The following is a 23,897-nucleotide window of genomic DNA, read 5'->3' as shown; positions in this document are numbered from 1 at the left end:
TCCCCTTTGCTCTCCTAAGCCCTCTCTTCCCTCTTAGCTTTCACTTCTCTAATGATCATTACAGGGGTGGGAGGGGGTGAATGTTATGAATGTTGTTAGAAAGAGGCACCCTGGTGACCAGGTGGAAATAGGACCAGGTGGGCAGTTTTGTGGCAGGTTCCCAGACAGGTCAATTCTCTAGCTCAGGCTCCAGAGTATGGTGTTGGCTGGTGTCATAGGAACAATGCCCACAGCCGTCTCTGGGGTGAGCTTTGATTCCATACAGGTTTTGAGTAGTGTCCCTTGGGGGTGAGATGTAGAAACAGAGGCGGTATGGTCTATGTTGGGGGGGGGGAGGCAGTGGGCAGAAGCAGAAGTGGTCCTAACCCATATTGAGGGGAGCAGAAAAAATAGTAAGTCCTGATCCATATGGAGGGCAAGGTGGGGGCAAACAAAAGTGGTTCTAATCTGTATTATGGATGGGAAGAGACAAGGCGGAAATGGCCCAGCTCTGTATTTGGCATCCGAGACAACAGCTGGTTCTGGTTGGGTGTGAGGAGAGGCAGAGGCGACGTGGTCCTGATGTGTTTTGGGGTCGAGCCAAAGGTTTGCTGCTGGGCAGTGGCAGGAGCTCTCGCTTTGATCTCGCCCAGTAGCCTCCAGAGAACCCTTCCTACAGCCCTTCCATCCCCTTCCCCATCACAGAACGTCCCCAACAATCGGGCTCCCAGAGCTGACTTGGCCCAAAAGTGCAGACAGGGGCTTCTCCGGGTTAGCGAGAGCTCAGGACTAGTCCAAGCGGCCTCACGGGCATATTCATTCACACCATATTTTTCCCTTCATAAGTCTGCACACGCAGCCTTGTGCCCTCCTCCAACGCTCCACAAACCGCCTGTCCTCTGGCCGTCTGGAACCGGCGGTAACGCTGTTAGCAAGCCTGGCCTTAAAAACTTCTCGGCCCGGCTCCGCTTCGCAGGCAGCGGGCTCCACCCTAAGCCCAAGTCCCAGGCGGCCACCGACTCCTCCCAGCGGTGCGAACTACAAGTCCCGCCGTCCCTCGCGCGTGCTCTCCCGCCTCTCCCGCGCTCCCCGTAGGCATTGCTTTGTGAGTCTGCCAAGAGTGCCTTCTATTGGTTTTTCTGCCCTGTCAGTCACCTGGTATTGAGGGGCGGGTTGGAGCTAGAGATCCGGATCCGGAGCGGCTGAAAGGCGGAAGTGGAGGCCGGAGCCTGGGACACTGCCGGGGGGAGAGGAGCGGAGCCTGTCCGAGCCCGGGTCCCAAGTAACGCCGCTGCCCCGGAGCCACAGTGAGTGTGCCTGTCCCGAGACTCACTGTCTCGCTCGCGTTGAAGTCTCTTCGGGGCAGCCTGTCCTCCCGCCCATCCCCGGCTTAGGGGGATACTGACCCCTCCCCCGACCCGTAGCCCCCTCTTAAGGAGCTCCCCAAGCGTCGGGCCAAAAGGGGAGCCTTTCTTTCCTTCCCTTGCTGTCCTTCGTGAGCCTTGGGAAACCCTCATGGCTCTCCTCTGGCCTGTCCAGTCCAGTTGTGGGAGGGAGAGACCCTAAGTTCCGCTCCCACTGCTCCCAGAATTGGAGGAGTCTTTGCCAGGTGTGAAGGAGCCTGTCCCCCTTCTCTTTTAGAGGTGGCGAGGAGTGCTGTCTGTCGCCGTTTTCCTTCCATCTGTCCCACAAAAACAGTTGTCCTTCCAACCCTCGAGGAATTTTATGTCGATTTCCTGGAAGTGGGGGTGGGGGTCCTGGGTAAGACCATGCCACTCGCATACGCTTCCACAACTCCTTACTTCCTCTCTTCCCTCAAGCCAGAGAGCCAGCCAAGATCTCAGCAGAATTTAAGGTCTTGGTCACTTTTTAAGAATGAGCTGTCTTCGCCTTGTCTTGCTCCCTCTGCCCCCAGCCCTGCCCTCTAGTTATGTTGTTCTCTAGCTGTATTATCCTCTGAGTGTATCTCTCTTCCTGCCTCTGAAAAATTTAGCTGAGGTTTGCTTTATCCTAGCTACAGATCACAGATCAGGGTGGATCTCTGTCCATTCATTATCTTCTCGCTCCCCTGCTCCTCCCCCCATGCTCCAGGCTCAGGGCTGTCCTCCCAGAGCATATGAGTGGTTTCCAAGAAGAGCCTCAGAGGGATGTCTTCCTGGGACTCCTGTCTGCTTGTCTTTAGGAAAGAGAAAAAAGACCAGAAATGAGGAGTCTGATATTGAAGGGGCTTGAGCACTCGCGCGCTCTCTCTCTCTCTCTCTCTCTCTCACACACACACACACACACACACACACACACACCCGTACCTCCCTGATCAACAAGTCCATGCCACTTCTAGTCCCAGGATCTATCGCCAGTCCCTTGTGGACTTCGGCAAGTTGTAGATTACAGAAGAATAAAACTGAGATCACAATGACACCTATTGGTTCTTAATGTGCTAATTTTTGTAGCCCAAAGAATTCCCAAACATGCTGACTCCCCCAGCCTCTCCAAGCGACCGCCCGTACTGACATCTGATTCTTGTCTATTGCTTGGAACTTGGGTGTGTGAAATGGCTACTGTCTCAGATCAAGCTGGGAGGTTCTCTGTTATGTGGCCAAAGTACAGGCCAGAGACTGTACCTTAATGAGAGCAGCCTGACTCTCTGAGGCCGTGACTGACCCTAGCTATCTACAGCAGAGGAAGAGAGGGAAAGCCATGCAATCTTCGGGGATTTCTGTAGCTCTTCAGTGTTCTAGGCTCTCTTTACTGCCCGTGGATGCTACTTACAAGTGCTCAAGTCTTTCTACCTTGGGATCTTTTTTACTTCTTCTGGACAGTACAACCATTGTCTGACTCCTACAAACTTTTGAGCTAGACCTGGGATGCACTTACTTCATTTTTTATTGGACAACAGAATAAAAAACCTTCCTTATTAGGATCAACAGTCAGATCACAAGCTCTCTATCTGTGTGTGCTTCTTTGGAGGGTCGTTGGAGACGTCTGTGGCCAACCCAGTTTCTCTAATCTGGTCCAGCCTGTGCCTCTGAGGGGCAGAGCCAGAGATGCCTGACTGCTTTCCCGCCATTGATCTCTGACCAATCTTACCATCTCAGTAGAAGGCTGTGGTTTCTGGAACTCTTTGGGAGTCCCAGGATAAGGCTGGCCAGTCTTCGAGGGGACCTTCTTTGTCTGGACATGCTCTCCCAGCTCTGATTCTGAAACAGGCTTTTGAAGGAGAAGCTCTCCTTTGCAGAGAGACAAGGAAAGCACCAATGCGCTGAGTGGTTAGGCAGCCACTTCTGGCATCCAGAAATCTCAAGAGATCTGACACTGCTTGGCAGAAAGAGAGAGGGCTCTGTGTGGGACAGAAGCCCCTCCTCTCTCATGCCCTTACTCTCCTCTCTTGCCTCTTAAGACTTGTGGGCCTTTTTCTGCTTTTATACTATACAGGGGCGGTAATAACTAATTTTTATAAATCATTTTCAAGGTGCAAGGTTCTTTTCACACATGTTCCTCACAGAGTCCTAGGAAATAGTGGGGTTTGTATTTAGAGATGATGCTGAAGGAATTTAAGTATTGGGTTGTCAGAAAAGTCATGATGTATTTTTTTCTCTGTTTGTTGCAAAACTGCGTCACATGACTTTTCCGACAATCCAATAGCTTGCCTTAGATCATATAGTTAGAAAGCGGTAGACCTGGGACTTGGAGTTTGGGATTCGAAGTGTTTCATCCTCCCTTATAGTGGGCCCTCCTTTGGTCTGTTTGTTAAAGGAGTGAACATGCAAGGTGAGCAGGCAGTGGCCCAAGTGCAGACCCTGAAGCATTCCTCATCATTGGCACTCCTCCTCTGCTGCTGGTTTTCATCCCTACCCCTATCCCACCCTCCTAGCCTCTTTCTTGATCCCCTTTTTCTGTGCCTCTGGGGACTATGGCAGTTATGAGTCCTAAGTCCCCTGAGAGTTTGCTGACATCTGCATGCCATTACTTTCTTTAGGAATCTGAAAGTTATGATGGCTACAAAATGAAAGTAAAAGTGAGTGGACTCAGGGGTCCCTCTGGGCACAATTCTCCTGTCCCCTGATTCTCTTTTGGTGCTGCCTCCTGCTGCAGGTGGGAAGAATGTGGCTGTCCACCAGCAGCTCCTCTCACTAGAATTTACATGGAAACAGCAAGGTCATAGATTTCAATTGAGCCCCACCAAGCAAATACTTCCTAGAAAGACCCTTCTTCTAACCCTTGCCTTGTAAACAGAGAGGCAGTGTGATGGGGTGGAAGGCAGAGCTTTAGAGTAGCCACACCTGAGTTGTCATCTGGAATCCCCCACTTAACAGTTGTGTGGCCTTGGGATTGTTACTTGACCTGGCTGAGCCTCTGTTTCTTCCACTAAAATGAGGATACAAAATATCTTGCAGAATTAGAAACAGGGTAAAGAAGCTAGTCTAGTTCCTGGCCCAGAATAGAGATACTCACAAAATAACAATTTTGTGGGTCCTTGGGTTTTGAAGGACATCATAACTCATCTGTAGGAATCTTTCTTTCTTTTTTTTTTAAGATTTTTATTGGGGTATTGGGGGAAGGGAACAGTGTTGAGGAATTGAGGAAGGGGAACAGCCAAGTTGTTGTCCTTCAGCCTTAGTTGTGGAGGGTACAGCTAGCTCAGCTCTAAGTCCAATTGCCATCCAGCCGCCCGTTGGCAGCTCGTTGCTCAAGATGCCGTGTTCAGTCTTAGTTGCGGCGGGTGTAGCCCACCATCCCATGTGGGAGTTGAACCGGCAACCTTGTTAGGAGCACGTGCTCTCACCAGCTGAGCCATCCTGCTGCCCAGCAGCTCAGCTCGGGCACAGCTCACTGGCCCATGTGGGAATCGAACCGACGACCCTGTTGCTCAGAGCTTGCGCTCTTCCCAACTGAGCCAGCCGGCTGGCCCCATCCATAGGATTCTGATTCAACATTTGTACCAAGTGTTGTTGCTGCGATGCCCGGTACTTTCACATTTCGTAAGAGAATTGATGTGGGTTGTATTCCCATTTTACAGAATAGAATGCTAAGGCCATGGTTGTGCTTCTTCCACTGGGGTTTTCAGACCCTGCTAGGGTCATGTGCTATGGATATTCAGAGCCACAGACTAGGTAAGGTCTTTGCATCTTCTCGGCACTTCAGTCTTACTCAGTTTAAACATTGTTATATTAAAACAGCCCTGGATCTATTATAGATTGGAATGCAAAGTTTGCATGAATTTAAGCTAAAACAGGAGACTTGAGGACAATATTTCAGTTGCAACAGGCTGCTTGGGTTCGAATCTCAAATTCCTGGGATTTTGCATTTTCTCTCCCCTAACTTGAGACAGGGGTACCTTTGTTGAGGCCATCTGAGAAACATGGCTTCAGGTAAGATTTGTAAACTAGGGTGTTCCCAAATCCAGCACCTTGGCGGAGAAGAACTGGAATCTTTCTTAAGGAGTCCTCTGATTAATAGCCTGGTAGTACAAGAGATTCGTTTTCACAGTAAATATCCCCATCTCCTGTATATGGGAACAATCATGCAAGTGAAAGCTAAACTTTTCGAGCCTTGTTTAATATGTGCCAGGCACTCTGCAGAGCCAGTCGCGCAGACCTATTCCTTCCATCCTCACAATAGCCCCAGGAGGAAGGTATTCCATCTAACCCCCAAGTTATGGTGGGGAACTGAGCAGTAAGTGCCAGGGTAGGGGACAGAAGGGAAAGCCCGTGCTCCGATCCCTGTAGGGGACAGAAGGGAAAGCCCGTGCTCCTATCCCTGTACGGCCCCTCCTTGCCCCTCCCCAGGCTAACTGTGAGCTCTTCCTGTTGCCTGGAAGGCTCTCATCTACCTCAACTTCCTGGGAGCTGCACCTCCCTCCTTTTCTCTCAAAGCTCAGTTGGAATGTCGCTTCCTCCATGAAGCCTTCCCTCCCCCAGGTAGGCTGAGGGCTTTTCTCCTCCCCGTGCTCCTTGTCTACTTCCTGTCTAGTGTGTGAGCCCTGTAAGGGCACCGATTGAGTCCCATTTATCTGTGTGTCCAGCCCTACCATGGTGCCCAGCAGGGTGGCCCCCATTGTGGTGTTAAAGGGCAGACATCCACACCTGCCCTGGAAGCAAATGCTTGCCCATTTCCTTTAACACACACTCTCTAAGCTCACGCAGCTTGGATGTGGTGACCTGAGATTCACACTCACAGCCATTTTTGTGATTCCCAAAGCCTGGACCATTTCTTCAGCCCATGCTCTAGAAAGGTGCTCACAGATAGAAAAGCCAACAGGTAAATAGGACAATATAGAAGATACAGGAGGTGTGGAGGAGGCGGGGAGAGGTCACCAACTAAATTCCAGAGGGTCGAGGTCCCCAAATCTCCGTGTCCAGTGCAGGGCTGCACCAGAAAAGGCTGGCGTGGCTTTGGCCATCCACAGGCTTGTTGACTAACTCTCCAGCATGTGGATCTGCTTGCTGTGCTTCTGCAGCTGTGTATGGTGAGGCCCCAGGGTCCCCAGGCCGGGTCCCCCTCACTTAGCAAGGGTCAGTGGAAGTGAATTTACTGTATTTGCCGGCGTATAAGACGACTCGGCGTATAAGACGACCCCCTAACATTTCCACTCAAAATACAGAGTTTGTTATATGGTCGGCTGTGTGCGATTTTGCGAGTGTGGTAAAATCGCATAACAGCAAAATCGCATAACAGCCGAGCATACACCCAGCAGCGCTGCTGATGCCTGAACGGTATGTGGAATGAAGTGGGCGGGCATCGGGAGGCCACTATGGCACGGGGCAAGCACTATGGGCAGTCTATCTGAAGTGTACCTGGCGTATAAGACGACCCCCCACTTGGAGGCATATTTTTCAGGGCCAAAAAATCGTCTTATACACCGGCAAATACGGTAACTAGTCTGTGGGTGCTGCTTTGCACATCTGCACAAGGCTCCTTTTTGGGGAGGGTGGCCTTAAAAAGGGTGGCACCCGCAGCTGTTTAGATGCGCAGTATTGAGAGCAGCCCTCCCATGTGTCACCCACAGGGATGGCCTGTAAACCCCCCTACCCTGTGCCTGCAGGATTTGGGTGTTATCTTCTGCTTGCCTCGCGACTATCGATGGGGCTCCCTGAAAAGCTAACTTGTCTTTACAGACAGGAGTTTGTGGTAACTGGAGTCCTTGGATCTCTTTTTGTCACAAGATGAGCCACAGTCTTTTAAAAAAATATATAATAAGCTTTTTATTTCAGAGTAGTTTTAGAAAAATGGCGAAGGTAGTGGAGTTTTCTCACAAACCCCTGCACTCGGTTTCCACTGTTATTAATGTCTTACGTGAGTATGTACGTTTATCACAGCTGATGAAGTAGTGTTGCTACATTATTAACTAAAGCCCATACCTTATTCAGATTTCCTTAGTTTTTAACCCAATGTCCCTTTTCTGTTCTAGGATCCCAGCCAGGACACCACATTACTTTTAGTTGTCATGTCTCTCTCCTTAGGCTCCTCTTGGCTGTGACAGATTCTTAGACTTTCCTTGTCTTTGATGACCTTGACAGTTTTGAGGAATACCGGTCAGGTATTTTATGGCGTGTCTTTTAACTGGGATTTGTCTGAGGTTTTTCTCCTGATTAGACTGGGGTTATGAGTTTTGGGGAGGAAGACCCCAGAGGTAAAGTGCCGTTCTCATCACATCGAATCAAGGGTAAATACAATCAGCAGGCCTTATCAGTGTGAAGTCAGCCTTGCTCACCTGACTGAGGTGACGTTTGGCAGATTCCCCCACACTGAAGTTGCTGTCTCCCGTCCCCCTTCCCATACTGTCCTCTTTGGGAGGAGGTCACCATGTGGAACCTACATTTGAGGAGTGGGGAATCCTGCCCCCCTCCTGGAGGGCAGAGTTTCTACGTGAACTACTTGGAATTCTTGTGCACAAGAGATTTGTCTGTTCTCCCCCATTTGTTTATTCAATTATTTATATCAGTATGGACTCGTAGATACTTATTTTACACTTTGGTTTATAACCCAATACTCCTTTATTTTAGTGCTCAAGTTGTTCCAGCTTTGTTCATTGGGAGGTCTTTCAGGTCCCTTTGACTTACCCCATCATTACGGGGTTTGGGGTTTTCATTTTTTGAGCATGTCCTTAATTTGCGGGCACTAGGAGATGCTTTATGCTCATCTTGTATATATTGGGTTGTCGGAAAAGTCATGACGCATTTTTCAACGAAACCAAAAAATGCATCATGACTTTTCTGACAGCCCAATATTTCCTGCCCCAGTCCTAGAATCAGCTGCCTCTCTAAGGCCACTGCCTTTTTAGCAAACATTCCCTCTAGGTATGTTGATGTGGAGTTATGTGGATGGGTTCAAGTTGTTTCTTCTCCTGATGGTTAGTAATAGTGACTGAAGACTCCGGAATTGGGTAAGGTAGAGACACACCTGAGAAATCCACTGTGTGAGAATCCTGGGAGTTGACCCCAATAGCAGGCTATTGCTTCTTTACTCACCCATTCATATTTCTCTCTCTTTTTTTTTTTTTTAAGATTTTATTGGGGAATTGGGGGAGGGGAACAGCGTAGGGGGATCGGGGAAGGGGAACAGACAACTTGCTGTCCTTTTGTTCTTCAGTCTCGTTGTGGAGGATGTTGCTTCACTGGCCCATGTTGGTGTCATCATTGTGCTCTTCCAGGGTGAGGCAGTCGCTCACCGGCCATTGGACTATGCCGTTGCCGGCTACTCACGGCAGCCCAGCTCCAGTTGAGCTGTTGTTCACCATCTTAGCTGTAGAGGGCGCAGCATCACTGATCCTCATGTGAGATCTGAACCGGGGCCCTGCTGCTCAGAGCTGGCGTCCCAAGCCAACTCTTAACCAATGTGCCACTTGGCGGGCCCACCCATTCATATTTCTCATACCCCTGCCTAATGCTTTGACTAATCCAAAAATGGTCAGATTTGGTATTTACTCTGGAGTTCACTATCCAGTTAGGAAGATGAGATAATAATCATTCTCTACTTCAGGCGCTAAGTTCTCCAGCCAAACCTTCCAGGACTCTGGGTCTCGAAAGAAAGTCCACGTGGACTGGGCTGGCTTTTTTATTTTTATTTTTTTGGCTGCCATTCAAAAACAGATCTCCCCTTTGGGAGGGTTTGTGCAGGGCTTATGGCTCTAGGTGGCTCAGGGCAGGCTGTCACTTTGAGCTGTGATCCTGAATCATTGACTAGCTTAAATCCTTCCGTTGTATTGTCATCCCTCTGAAGATGTGTAACTCGAACCCTGCTGGAAACACTAACTGGGGATCTTACCAGGAGTTGGTTTACAAGCCTCTTGCCTTCTATTCATAGCTCCATGTGTGTCCCCTTCAGGTGGCTCTGTCAGGAATAACCCAGGGGTTGGGGAGGACGTGGATGGCCTCCCTAACCCTGGCTCCTTTCCTAGTCATCAAATCGCTCTCTGAACTGCTCGGAAGGCTGTGGTGATTAATGACTCCAATTGCCAAACCTCTAGTATTTTCAGGCTGGTTTTTAAAAGGAACTCTGGTTTCTTTGTCAGCTGTCCTAGTCCTGTCCCCTCCCCCTCTTCACAACTGAACCACCTCTTCCCTTTCCTGATAGAGGCTTTGGGATGTTTTATGTTGTGGGGCTTTTAAAATTTTTTTTTTTTAAGGAGCTATAAAGTTTGCCTGGTTGGGGATTTTAGCTCAGTGCTGATTTGTGGGGGGTTTTTTGGATGGTGGTGGTCTCCTCCATTTTTGTGGCTTTGGAAGCCAGTCTTCAGAGAATACGAGGTTAGGGTTGTTGACAAAGCACAGGACATCAGGTATGGACAGGACACTGGTGAAAGTTGTTTTAGTCCATTTGGACTGCTATACCAGAATCCCACAGACCGGGTGGCTTATAAACAAGGACATTTATTTCTCACAGTTCTGGAGGCTGGAAGTCCAAGATCAGGGTGCCAGCATGGTTGGGCTCTGATGAGGGTTCACTTCCAGGTTGCAGACTGCCAACTTCTCACTGTGTCCTCACATGATGGAAGGGGCAAGGACGCTCTCTGGAGCCTCTTTTGAAAGGGCTCTAATCCCGATCATGAGGGCTCTGCCCTCGTGGCCTAATCATCTCTCAGGCCCCACCTCCCCACACCATCACACAGGGGATTAGGATTTCAACATGGATTTTGGGGGACACAAACATTCAGACCATAGCAGTTGTCCAAGTCAGCATTCTCTCCAAATGAGGGGCACTGCAGAATGGAAACCAGGGAAACTGGAAGCAAAAGGAATGCGTGAATAGCATCTGAAGGATTTGATGGAGGAATCCACCTCCTTCATAGGGACTTGGAGGGACGGGGGCTTCCCTGTGCTGTGAACGGTCACGGAGTGCTTGCTCTGAGCCAGGCCCTTTGCTAAGAGTCTTACGCGCATCCCCTTCCCAACACCAGCCCTGGGAGATGGATACTAGTCTCCCCATTTCACATGTGAGGAAATGGGTTCAGCGACACAACACAAGGTCACTCTAGTAAGTGGTGGCTCTGAGACTTGAACTGAAGTTTGTCTGAGTCCAGCATTTCCGCTCTTCACGCCTGTGCAGAAGGAGCCTATCTGGGGTAGTGGGGTGTCTCCTCCGCCGGGCTGTGGCTCCGTTTGGGGACCTGAGCTATGTGGCAGAGAGATGTGTATTTAAGCCTTCAGCTGCCCCATTCACTTGCCAAAACCTAACCAGGGCTATATTGCAGGCTCGGTACATCACATTTATGAGCACCTACTGTGTGTCAGGCTTGATATGTGCTGTTAAAGCAGAGGAAACCTATAGTCTAGCCTTCGAGAATTTTATTTTGTGGCCCTTTTCATCTGCAACAATGCCCTGAATTTCTCTCAACTGCCTTCTCCCAACCCTCAAGTCCCCAAGTTCTCCAACCTCTCACTACCCACAACAGTCTTCTGAAAATTTGGGGTGATGGAAATAGAAGTGTGATTCATTCATTGAAACTTGTTCAGACCCATTCATTGTCTGATTTCTTCACCTGGCATCATTCTACATTTTGTTCAGCAAAAATTACGAAAGAAAAATCCAGCCTAAAACATTGTTCTTTGCCACCCAGTCTCCTGAGAGCAGCCATTGTGCCTCAGATCTCACAGTGGGAACTTTGACCTTGTTTCTTGTTAGTTGGACAGCCTCTGACCACAGTGTGTGTGGTAGCTGAGCACGAGGAATTCGGTTTGCTGGTATCTGATACTGGATTCCCTTTTCCCCTGCTCTCCTCAAACGTGACCTCTGTCCTCTGTTGAGGAGCTGAGGGCAAGACAAAGAGGGCAACAAATTAAATTGGCTTTCTTTTGACTTCTGTTTTTTTTATAAAGACAGGAAGGGTTTGTGAGAGGTGTCCTTTGCCGTTGTTGGTATGAGTCGCTGGATGAACAGGTTCTGCTGATGACCCTGACCTTCAGCAGAGGTTCTTGGAGTTTTTCTGGGCCTGGGACAGCAGCAGAAGTGACAGCTGTCTTGGCTGGTCCTCCTGGCCCCTACAGAGACCCTCCTGAGACAGAGGGGAAGACAGGCCCTGCATTGATGAGATTCCATTCAGAAATGTCCTAAGTAAATAGTAACTGCACGAGCAAAACAAATACGGGGTCGGCATGAGGCTTGTGGATCAGCAGGGACCCTGTGTCCATCTGACTGGCTTTCAGACTGGCCTTCACATAAGTCGTGCTCCATCCTGGGACCACAACAGGTGTAGGTTGGGGCCAGGGAAGAACGTGTGCCTTGGCTGGCTCTCTTTCTTAGCATCGCACCTGGCACCGGCAGGTGAAGAGCTGGGTGGTGAGGTGCGAGCCATCACACAGCCTCAGTCCCATCCCCACCATGCCCTGTAGCTGGACGTGTGTGTGTGTGTGTGTGTGTGTGTGTGTGTGTGTGTGTGTGTGTGTGTGTGTATTCGTGCTGCAGAAAGTGCGAGACTTCAAGTTGGGCTTTTGCTTGAGGCTTCTTACAGAGCTGCCCTAGATGGGGCCAGAGAACCTGCCACAGCTTTGCCGACTGAGCGGTGCTGAGTTGGAGGCCAGGCCCACTTAGGGAGAATAATCTCTTGGGACTATCATTGTCAGGACCTAGGGCCCCTAGTGCCTCTTAGAATCTGTAGGCAGGACAAGCCTTGCTGGTGCAACTTGAGGCCGTGCCCTGGCTGGCTGGCCTCCCTTCTGAACCTGCCACCTGAATGTCTGGCTCCTCTGCTGGCCCACAGGACCAGTGAATGGGAATCCTAGAGCTACCCATGACCCCTGGGGCTCTTCTGGACAGTATGGGCAGATCACACGGACCAAGCTGTGTCAGCAGCTATATGGACATGTCCCCCACCCTACCCCCAGCAGCCTTCCTCCCTGTGGGTGCAGGAAGAGAGGGAGCAGGGAGTAGAGGTTTCCATCCTTGGCCTGAAGCGAGTGCTGACTCTGCTTCCCTCAGCCTCCCCAGAGAACCCGTCTGTTGTCGAGAGCTGAGAAAGCAGCTTGGAGCTCAGGGAAGGGTTGCTTGGTGTTCTTCCAGGGCAGGTATCCTGTCCCTGAAGGGGCTTCCACCTACTCCAGCTTAGCATCTGTCCCGAATGACACAGCAGGCCTTCCTATACTAGGGGAGGCGCTGGAGGAGCAGTTGTGAGCTCCAGGCTCAGCCTGGACAGTGTGTGCTGAAGGACCACTTGGTTATGTGTATGCAGGACGTAAACCTCTTGGTGCCCCTGCACACTTGCCCCCTTGCAGGTGTTGGCGGCCTCAGCTAGAGCTCTTGCAGACTCTGTCAGGGCCTTGCTGTGTTGTGCAAATCTAGGGACTCAGCCCCAGAGTCTTACCATTGAAAGGGGGGTGAGATGAAACTGATCCCAGTTAGGAGGGTTAGGTGGCCGGGAACAGATTCAAGAGCCTGTCCCAGTGGTATGGGACCCAGCTCACTCTGAGTCCACCTCTGGGAGATTCACCTCCCTTCCCCCTGGAAAGGGGGGAGTCTTGCTGTGGCTGTATAAAGGCGGCAACCCCTGCCTCTTCTGTTGCCATTTCCCTACTTACTGGTGGGATGAGGAGCCCCTGCCCTGGCCTGACACACCCCATCAGAATGCTTCTTAAATCTCAACCTGGCTTCCACGGCCAAGCTTCCTGTTACACTATCCAGGGGAGACACAGGTCCTGTGTGTAGCCATCCCATAGTCCTGGTCACATGGGAAGACACCCCTTTCTTTGATTCCATCCCCCCCACACCCCTTTTTCCTCTTAAGGTATTCTCTGAACTGGTTGGAGAGTGCAGAGCATCACACCATCATAGCCTTCCTCCTTACTGAAAAGACATAAATATTGGCTTCTCTTTTTAGTAGGATAAGCCTTTAAAAAACTTTACAATTCTTTAGCCCACAGGTAAATACAAACAATAAATGTATCCTTAATATATATGCAGCAGTCATATTTGTGCCGAATCCTGTTATCTTGTTTGTTTGGATATCTTTGTTCTCTTTCAGTCTTCTAATTCAGGCATTATCTTTTTTATTGTCTTTATTATCCTGGATTTTGTTATAACTAAAGAGGAGGCAGAAAATATTTTATGTACATGGGAGCTAGATTGGTTTCATATCATTTGTAAGCTTTAATTTCTCATTATTTTATGCAAATTCTATACCAGAAACCTTGCTTACCTTTTTATTGGCATGTAACTTACACATAGTAAGGTTTATAAATCTTAAGTGGACAGCTGGACAGATATTTACATTTGTATATATCCATGTATCTAGCTCCCAAATCAAGATATAAAACTTTTGCATATAGCAGTGTTTTCTTTTAATTTGGTATAAGCTCATTTTTTCCATAGTTAAGAACCATATTTTACTAAAGCATACATAGAAGGTGGCAGGCCCCGTTATTCCAGTTAGAACTGTCCTAGTGGAGGTAATGACATTGGTAATATTCTTGGGTTCTCTATCTCTGATGAGGGAGCCTTGCTGGAGTTATGAGTCCTGCTCTCAGGCTCTGCCACCACCTGGCTCTGACTCTGGGCAGGTCACCTCGCCTCACCTTCATCTCCTCCTCTGTAATTGGGAAGAGGAGGATTAGGTCTTCAAAGACCTTTTGAGCTTTGACAACCAATGAGTCAAAACTAGTTACTTAGCCTCTTAGTAAAATAAACCTGGCACTTGTTGGAACCTTACCTTCAGCCTGACACTGTGCAGTGTATGTGATGCGTTGTTCCATTTAACCTTTCAACAGCCCCGTGTAATTAGTATTAAATAATACCATTTTATAGATAAAGAACTGAAGCTGACAGCAGTAGCTTGTCTGACTTGGCCAACGTCACTCGGGTAATAAACAACGGAGCCAGGCTTAAACCAAACCTGGTTCAGTGTCCCAAGTCCTAACCTGCTAGTTGTGCTGGAAATGGTGAGCAGGTATCTCCAGTGGCTCATGGCTTGTGTTGCTACAGATTGTTCTGTCCTCTGGGTCTGCAACCAGTTAGAGGCCCTGGTGACTCCTGCTGAGTCTGTCCACTAGTCCTGTGTGCTGTAGTGGTGCTTTCCACTTTGAGAAAACTATTCAATATACTCTTGAAGGTGCCGGCCGAGTGGCTCAGTTAGTTAAGAGCTCGCTCAAGAGTATGAGCTCTGAGCAACAGCGGTTCAAGTCCTGGCCCGAGCTGAGCTGCCAACAGGTGGCAGGATGGCTCAGCTTAAAAAAAAAAAAATGCTATTGAGTCAATGGGTAAATCAGCTCCCTGGTGATCTGAGCTTTTAAATGTCTTCCACCTTAGCCTTTGAACCTAATTACCTCTCCTCCTGTGTCCCCTTGCTTTCTCTTTAAGCTAACAAGTTGCTTCTGCTGTCAGCTTATATTAAGTCCTAGTCTTTTGGTGGTGAATTTTCAGGAATGCTTTTTTTTTTTTCAGAGTAAAGCGTAGCTGAAGAGTTACTAGCCAGAATCGCCTCAAGGGAAGCCTGAACATGGTCACTTGGTTCTCACTGCCACCTCTGCACCCCCCCTCCAGGCTAACCTTGAGTGAGCCTTGAGCGGCTCTGGTCAACAGAGCCTGATTGGTTTCCCTAATCAGCTCACTATCAAGGCTGTGCTGGGACTATCAGCTAGAGGAAGTTGCTGAAGCAAACAGGAAGCATGAGAGACACCCATCAGCTTTGGAATTGCTCACCCTTTTACCAGGAAAGACACAAAGTATGAAGTGGGTGACTTCATGGAATAGAGAAGAGAAAAGTGAGAATGTTGAATGGAGGCTGGAGAGGAGGGGTCACATTCCAGCAGCATCTGGTGTCTTGGAGAAGGCTTCAGTTGTTGAGTGAGGCCAGGAATCAGTCCCCACCCCTAATCTGATCCACTTGTGTTGTCCACAGCGCTGATCTGGGGGGTGCCTTTCTGTCTTGCATTCCTCTCTCCTCCCTGTATCACCTGTGGCTCTTCACTTGGGGAACTTATTTTTTTAAAATGGATTTCTGGACTCCACCGCTGGAGATTCTAATCCAGTGGGTCAGGGTTTTCTAAACACCCTGGGTGATTCTGAGGAAGACGTTTGAGACCTACTGACCTGTAGTGTCCAGAGCGAGGAAGTGCAGTGCCCTCTTTTTCTTTATCTTCCCCCGGAACTGTCTGGAATAGGCCCATTATGCCCTTCACCAGGCCAGAGTGTCGGGAGCTGGGATCCCTTCTGCCCTTCGTGCACTGTGGGAAAAGGCATAGGGTATGGCCCAGTCCTTGCATTCGCCCTTGGTTCCTGTGAAGATGTGAGGTTACAAACTATAGAAATGATCCCTGAAAGTATAGTCTTGAAGATGTGAGGTTACGAATGGTTCAGAGGCTATCCTTCTCCATAGCCTCTGAACAAACCAGGGTTCTGATTTGGAGGGTTGGGGGAGCAGGTCATGCCAAAGAGAGTCTTTTGTCGTGGGTCTGAAGCTCTACTCATTTCAGCAGCTTCATGAAAATACCCAGGAGGAAATTCGTTCTATCAATACTTGTGTGTTTTTCTTGGTGCTGAAGAGACTAGTTAAAAAAAAAAATATTTGGCCTATTCTGTATCTTATAAGAAATGTTGACTACAACTTTGGCTCTTAAAAGAGAATTTGATTTTTGTCTGAAGGAAGACTTTTACTATGCCATTTTTGGTTATAATTCTACCGCCTGACTGTACCCACGGATGATTCTTGTTGCTGGTTGGAAAGAAAGATCCCCACAGTGAGATTCCTTCCCCTAGGTGGCAGGCCAGCTCCCTGTGTGAATTCACCTTTACCACCTGCCCAGGAGGGGACAGCTGTAAAGCTTCCTGGGGCTCTGGGTGTGGGCCCCGCCTGTCTTAGACCCCACCCCCCACCCCTGCTGTCTGGGTGTGCCCTTCATGGCAAAATCAGCTTCTTCTGTGCTTTATTGTCTGGGAAGGTTCGCCACCTCTGTTCATGTGATCACCAAGAGGGACCAGGAAAAGCACGAGGCAACAGGCCATAAAAAGTGCCAGGTGTGCCTGCTCAGGTGTCTAGAAGGCAGGACCTGCATCCAGGTGGAACATGTTACCAGCCAGTTTGTGCCAGGCGGAGCACTGACAGCGCTTTAAAAAAATGTAAAAATGCAGATACTGGGCACTCCTCCAAACCTTCAGAACCTCCAGGGACTGGCTGCACAGGTGATTTTGATGTGCAGATGGAGTTGAGAACCACTGCATATGAGCTATTTGTCTCTCCTTCCGACTTGCTCAAAAATTGGATTCCGTCTGGTCAGTTTTAGAAACCCGCTGGTTTGACAGGGACAAGACTTAGAGGTCATCTCTACTTTTCTTGACTTGTCGGTGCTGCTGACTCGTGCTGGTAGCCCACAGCCCCAGCTGCTTTGGTTTTGGAATTGGGGACTTCACCCCCTGTTTCCCTCTCCCCACTTGTTCGTACCTCTTTCTCCACTGCCCAAGCCACACTGTGTTGCCTAGCTAAGATTCTGTGTCACGTGGATTTGTGGTAAGAACCAACTTATAATTCCATTGTGGTTTCCTTCTTGCTGTCGCCCTGCCTGGCCCTGGGAGGCTCCTCCCACTGTTGGAAGTACCCAGGGACTGCAAGATCACTGTGACTAGCCGCCAGAGCCAGCAAAGCTGTTGCCACAGCTTTGTGCCATTCACTTAGCAACCCCGAACCTAGCACGGGGTGGGTGTTTCCTCCATCTTTCTTCCACAGCAGGGAGAATGGCAGGAGGACACATGAGCGTACAGGCAACCTGAGTTCACTGGACCAGGCTGTCACCTCTATGCTGGGTGGCTTTGAGCAGGGCATTTAATACCTGAGCATCAGGCTAGTCATCTGAAATAGCCTTTGTTTTAAAGCTTAAAGGAGATAATGGTTGTGTCATTGCTCGGTAAATGTTAGCTGTCCATGAAAATTATTTCATTTGATAAGCATTCTTTGAATTCCCAGTATGTACGTAGGTATTGTGAGGAAGGCATCTCAAGCCAGAAGCATAGACCTTGTCTCAAGAGTCATAGAGTTTTGCAAAATCATTGAGGGGGCAGAGGGAGGGGTTGAAAAGAGAAAGAGCGTCTTAAACTATAAAATATTTCAAAACTGGAGTTTCTTGTCATTAATTGAGACCCCTCCCAAAAAAAAACCAAAAAAAAAAAAAAAAACAACTTCCTTCCTTGTCCTCTTGGGGAAGAGGTGGCCCCATTTCAAACCTCTTTTCCTTTGGTGCTGTCCAGAAAGGAAACTCTTGTTCCTGGTTAGTGAATCATTCTTCCTGAAGCTCACTTTTTGAACGCGTTGCTGGGAGAACTTGGACGTGAAAAACTATTTGCGGTTGCACAAAGCACGCCCTTTGCTGTCAGCTTCTTGCACGAGCGTAGACAACTGCTTCCCACAAACACCATCCCCCTCTTCATGTATACCCTGGTCCTGTGACTATAAGGGAATACACTCCCCTTGCTCAAGGGGCAGGTCAGGGCTGTCCTTGGGATCCTGCTCCAAAGCCCCCTCCTGCATAGATTCTATGAATGCAAAGGGCAGTCTAATCAAAATCTTTTCTTTCCAACTTGAGTTCAAACTCTGTACAGAGCATTCAGGACCTGAGCCCTACTCACAGTACTCGTTTGTAAAACATTCTGTATATGTTCTGATACCTTTTAGTGTAATTCTTCTAGAGGCTTCTGGAGGTTAAGCTCCTCATCCTTCTTTGCAGTTCCAAAACTTAACAAAAAAAAAACACCTTTGCACCTCCTAAGCTATCAGTAGCCGAGTGACTTAAGACGTTTGTGCAGGAACACCAGCTGCTGGGGGTGCAGGTCTGGGTGTCCCGTGTTTGTCTCCGCCCTCCCATGCCTCCCCCTTGTTCTTCTGCATCACCCTCTGCCTCTGCCAGTCGAGAATGGAACTGAGATCTCTATTTAAAAGGGAAATTTGGCAGCCGTTTCTGACTGCCAGCAGAGCTCTGGCATTAGTGTGTGTTTGGTTTTGTGTGTGTTTTGTTTTTTAATGTGTGTGAGACTTCTAGCCCATAAAAATGAGAGAGCTGCAGGGAGGAGGCTTGGGATGAGGCTTTGATTCCAGTGCACAGCGCAGCCTCAGCTTGAAAAAGTCAGTCCTTCTGGAGATGGCAGACAAAATGGCTATTTTGATAACTTGCACTGGCCAGGCCCTGGTCCCTGAGTGTCCCAGACAAGCACCCTGTCTGAGGAGCTTTCTCCCAGGACTCCCTGTGCCCTGATCGGCCTCACCGCCCGCTCTGGCTTTGCAGAGGCAGGCTGTGCTCTTAGCTACCAGACTGCGAGTTCATTGTTTGTTGACCTAGATCCTAGTGTCTTCCTGGGTGATTTTTTGGTACCCCAAGAATCCTGTTGATTCCACTGTCACCAGACTGGCATACGCCCATTCCTCTCCCTTGCGCACATCCGTGAATGCACGTAATTTGGGATTGGGAAGTCAGTGTGTTTGCTCAGAAGCATGAGCCTAAAGTGGGGAGACCACTTCTCTCTTTACCGCACAGGTGATTGTAGAGCAAATGTATTTGTGGTACAGTCTAGTCGGGGCTCTTTGCCTAACCCCCCGGGGGTGGAGGGCAGGGAGTTGGGGTGATGGGAGGCAGTCAGCCAGGTCTTCAGGGAGAGCAGAGGGAGAAACGTGTGATTTGAGAATGGCTCATTGCGCAAGTCTCTCAGCTAACCCAGTGCTTCTGATTTCTCCCCTGCAGTTGGAGGCCCCCCTCCCCACTAAGTGCCTCTTTGCATAGCACCGGCCCCCGCCCCCACGCTCACTGGTACCACTGCAGCGGGGACGGGCCATGGCGGGTCGGGGAGGTGCAGCGCGACCCAACGGACCAGCTGCTGGGAACAAGATCTGTCAATTTAAGCTGGTCCTGCTGGGGGAGTCCGCGGTGGGCAAATCCAGCCTCGTCCTCCGCTTTGTCAAAGGACAATTCCACGAGTACCAGGAGAGCACAATTGGAGGTGAGTGGTATGGGGGGGTGGGGGTGGCCTCGGAGGCCAAAGAAATGCATTGAGAAGGGAGCTACCTGCCCAGAGAAACTAAACATACCTGGGGTGGCAGCACCTCTCCTCATCGGGGCTGTGGAATCAAATCCAACAGCTGGTCTCCATGCCAGAGTCCCAAGAATTAGCTAGGAGTCAAAGTGGCTTCCTCCCCTGGTTCTGGCACTTTATTATTTGTGTCACCTTGGCAAAAACCCTTCCACTGACCCAGCCTCTGGGTCTAGATCTCTGTGGGTCCTTCTTACTGTGCCAGGCAATGCATCTGCCCTGACCTCTTCCACTTTCCAAAATGGGGAAATGGCCTGGTGAGTGGGTTGGTATTTCTGAAGCTGAACTTTGCCTTTTCTTGGGCTCGGAGCCTGTCATTGGTTTCCCAGTGGTCAGCGTTTAGGATGTAAGGGTCTAAACTCAGCCTCTTGCCTCAGTAGCCAGTACAAACCTTGAGGGGCCAGGGCTGACCTTGGGTTGGAGTCATCCTTTTCTCTACCCTCTTGCTTGGCAGGAGGTTTCCAGGCAGCTGAAAACAAAATGGGCCGTGTCAGCAGTCTTCTGCTGCCTCCTCAGCACTCGAGTCAGGAGCTGGAGAGGGGGAAGTGAGGCGGTACCCCATCCCCTCGGGGAGGTGGGGGGAAAGGCAGACAGGAGAGCGGACTTTTCAAAAACAGAGCTCTCTGGGATCCTTTGCTGGGTCCTGGGGCAAAGGGGACTCCCACCTGCCTGTCCCAGCTCTTGGACTCCTCCTTTGAAGTGTATGCACAAGTGCCACATGTTCCCCTGCCTCCTCAGGCCAAAAATAGGGTCACTGTGTTCCCTGAAGGTCAAGCCACAGAGTGGCCAATCAGCAATGGGTTGAGGTCAAAGCTGGGGGTGGCGGCTAGCCCGCATCCCTGGAGGTGGCAGGGGCGGTTGTGAAGCCAGCCACCCAGCCTCCGCCTGGCAGTAGAGAACAGCCTGTACTTTCAGGCGTCTCCAGCATAGCTAAGTGTAGGAGAGTGTCCTCAGGAAACAGAAGGCCAGCGACACCCCTGGGCCGGAGCACACTGAGGAACTAGGGAGGTTTCCAATTGGACTGCTCTCTGAGGGAAGGGAGGAGGAGGAAGAGGGTGGGCCCATCCATCTGAGCTAAGAATCAGGTTTCCCCTGGGCTCTCTGTCTCCTGCCCCTTGCCGCATTCCTCTTCAGAGTGCTCCTGAAATGGCTCAGGTGTAAGCAGGCTTCCCTTCTCCTCCTGCCCTTGCTGAGCGTGTGTCTGTCAAGTCTGTGCATTCCACAGCCCCCTCGACACGTAGGCAGAAATACAGATTCCACCAGCCCTGCTCAGGCCTGCTTTAACCGCCGTGTCGGGGGGCTTTCTGTGCCCATCTCAACAGAAGGTTTCTGAGTGCCAGAGCCCAGCTGCCACAGCGCAGCTAAACGGGTCTGGCGTCACGAGCTCCTTCTTGCCTGGTAACGCCACCTTCCCTCTTACAGCGGCCTTCCTCACACAGACTGTCTGCTTGGACGACACAACAGTCAAGTTTGAGATCTGGGACACAGCTGGACAGGAGCGGTATCACAGCCTGGCCCCCATGTACTATCGGGGGGCCCAGGCTGCCATCGTGGTCTATGACATCACCAACACAGTAAAGATTTTCCCTTCCTTCTTGACCTTTGCTCCCGGATGGGATGTGGGCAGATTTCCTCTGTTGTTTGGGGGTGTCTCACCAGAATCTTCAGGGTGGTGACATCTTAGACACCTTGGCTCTGCCAGCTCGAGCTTTTCTAGGGAGTGGCCGGGGGCAGCATGCCTCCTCTGTCCCTTTGACATTCGGCCCTGTCTCCCCAGGATACGTTTGCACGGGCCAAGAACTGGGTGAAGGAGTTACAGAGGCAGGCCAGCCCTAACATTGTCATCGCGCTCGCGGGTAACAAGGCGGACCTGGCCAGCAAGAGAGCCGTGGAATTCCAGGTGGGGGCGATGGACAGGATTTGGGGGAGGAGGGAGCCAGCTCTACTCGGCTTCCCCCAGGTTCCTCAGGGGTTTCAGGAAGGGCCACTTGGGGAGGCAGCAGTGGCACTTTTATCTGCCATCCTCTCATGACTCGAGCAAGGGCCAAAAGGAATTGTCTTCGGCCTTTTCTTGGTGGGTAGGTTGTGTGTGTATATGGAGAGCTGAAGCTTCTGCTGATTTTTTCTGTAAAGTGACTTATTAATGAAACTTATTGAAAGACACTTTTTCATGTAATACAAGCATATAGTAAAATGTAAACAGTACAAGAAGGTATATAGAATGAAATTTAAGTCTCTAACCCTAGAAACTCAATCTCCCTTCCCCCCAGTTCCTCAGTTTCTCATCTTTCCAGAAATAGGCACATGTATATGAATCCTTTTCTTCACATAGGTGGGAGTATGTTCTACATACGTGCGTGTGTGTGTGTGTGTGTTTTTACCAGTCCCTAACTGATGAACTTCTCCGTTGCTTGTAATAGCAAAAGACTGGAAACAATGCAGCAGTCAACATGCACATACATACTTCTGTGCTTTTGTTCAAATGTGCAACTATATTTGTAGGATAACTTTCTAGAAGTATTTCCTAGTCTAGCGATTTTGAAGAGCAAGAAGACAGAATGGACATAGGGGAACGCTGAGTAAAGCATCTGCCAATGTATGTGAGCTGAGAGGTGCTGTACCTAAGTAGGGGGTATGGGACAGATGTCTCGGGGGAACCCAGAGCAGGAGAGCTAGAGGCCTGGAAAACCTCTGCACAGTGTCTCTCTTGTGTATAAAGTGCTGTGATCAGGGAAGAATTTTCTATCCTGGGCCCCAGCCCCTGCCAACTGTCAACACTTCCCTCCCACCCACTTTCTCACCTCTGTCCAAATCAGGAAGCACAAGCCTATGCAGACGACAACAGTTTGCTGTTCATGGAGACATCAGCAAAGACCGCAATGAACGTGAATGAAATTTTCATGGCAATAGGTAAGCTGCCTTCTCCCCTCCCCTCCCCACATCAGGGCATAGCACTTGCCTGCTGTTCAGTAGTAGGTCCCTTCACCAACAGATCTTTCACCATTTTAATATTCTGATAAAATCATTTTCTTCTTCATCTGACTCCCAGATGTAGATAGTTCACCCCAGAAGTCTCAACATTTCATTTCCTGACCTTCTAGCTTGCCAGCCACCTAAAACTCTGTATCACCAGCCTACTCACATCTTAGGCCTTTTTTTTTTTTAGGCCATTTGGTTCTGGAGTCGTCCTGCCTGGGTTTGAGTCCTAGCTCTACCACTTATTAACTCTGGGCTTGGGCAAGTCATTTCACCTCTCTTTGCCTCAGTTTCCTGAAACACCCAGAATGCACCTGACACATGGAAGTGAAGCCCTCAGTATGTTCATTACTACTGATTGGGTGGTAAAGGCCAGATTCTACTCAAGTGGGCTTGGGAAACAGTATTGGGGTATCCCCACAAACATTTTCTCCCCCTCTCCCACACAGCTAAGAAGCTCCCCAAGAATGAACCCCAGAACGCAGCTGGTGCTCCCGGCAGGAACCGAGGTGTGGATCTCCAGGAGAACAACCCAGCCAGCCGGAGCCAGTGCTGCAGCAACTGAGCCCCCCTTGCCCGCCCACTGCCCCCACCTCCTCCGCCTGAATGACCCGACTGGAATCCACTCTAACCAATCGCACTTAACGCCTCGGGCCACCACTGCGGGGGCAGGGGGAGGGGTCCACCATGATTTCTCCATATAATTTTGATCATAGGCCGGAGTGAGTTATTCCACCTGCACCTTTCTGTACAAATACTAATTCAATTTTAAGTCTTAAGTCACTTTTTTAATATATATGATCTGCTCTTCCCACTTCCTGCCCTTTCTACTGCTCTCCCACGCCCCCTTTGCTGGTAGTAGCCGCAGGCCGCTGCCCCTCCCACCCTTGTATATGGGGAGGCAGGAGTTGGAGCAGTTACCCTCTTTTCCTCTTGCTGATTAGCAGACTCAGCAAGAGCATCTATATCCTTACCGTTCGGAGTGGGCTTGGTTCTGGGTGGTGGGGCAGGCCCTGGGGCTAGAGAAGAGAGAGGCAGCTCTTACCTTCAGCTGGCTGGCATCAGGCCGCAGCCCCCCATCCCACCCCACCCCCACCCCCTGATTCACAGCTGGGAGAGAAACCACAGCATTACCACAGCATTATTGTGACAGCCACGAACCCATTGCCCACAGCCCACCCCACCCCCCTCGTCCTTGGTCACCCTGACTGACCTCTGGCTCTGAGCCCTGTTCTGACCAAATCATGATGATGAGTATTTGGGGGTGGGTGGGTAAGGGGGGTAGTGGGAGGGGATGGAACCAACTTTTTCTGTATTTTGTATTGTATGTTTTCTTCAACATGTAACCAATCAATTATCTTGTCAATATAGTCAGCCGATCGATCGACCTCCGCTTGTCTTGTCTTTCTCTGGCAGAGTTTATCAGAACATACTTGTTAATTTACAGT

At 49.9% G+C, this 23,897-nt stretch overlaps 1 protein-coding gene across 1 annotated transcript; it reads left to right on the top strand.

Annotated features, from left to right (window-relative positions):
- Positions 1-1,137: 1,137 nt before the first annotated feature.
- Positions 1,138-23,840, top strand: RAB5C (RAB5C, member RAS oncogene family). Its single transcript, XM_019667095.1, has 6 exons — positions 1,138-1,286; positions 19,128-19,383; positions 20,896-21,047; positions 21,251-21,373; positions 22,290-22,383; positions 22,899-23,840. Exons 2-6 carry the CDS (start codon positions 19,218-19,220, stop codon positions 23,012-23,014), a joined length of 651 nt encoding a protein of 216 aa, XP_019522640.1. The 5' UTR covers positions 1,138-1,286; positions 19,128-19,217; the 3' UTR covers positions 23,015-23,840.
- Positions 23,841-23,897: the final 57 nt, after the last annotated feature.

Source organism: Hipposideros armiger, unplaced genomic scaffold, assembly GCF_001890085.2.
Source record: "Hipposideros armiger isolate ML-2016 unplaced genomic scaffold, ASM189008v1 scaffold_482, whole genome shotgun sequence".
Classification (NCBI taxonomy): Eukaryota; Metazoa; Chordata; class Mammalia; order Chiroptera; family Hipposideridae; genus Hipposideros; species Hipposideros armiger.
This window is presented reverse-complemented; position numbering and strand designations above follow the sequence as displayed.

Coding starts and splice junctions, on each gene's coding strand:
- RAB5C (XM_019667095.1), top strand. CDS start 19,218: ATGGCGGGTCGGGGAGGTGCAGCGCGACCCAACGGACCAGCTGCTGGG. Junction 19,384..20,895: donor CCAGGAGAGCACAATTGGAG/GTGAGTGGTATG, acceptor TCCCTCTTACAG/CGGCCTTCCTCACACAGACT. Junction 21,374..22,289: donor AGAGAGCCGTGGAATTCCAG/GTGGGGGCGATG, acceptor TGTCCAAATCAG/GAAGCACAAGCCTATGCAGA.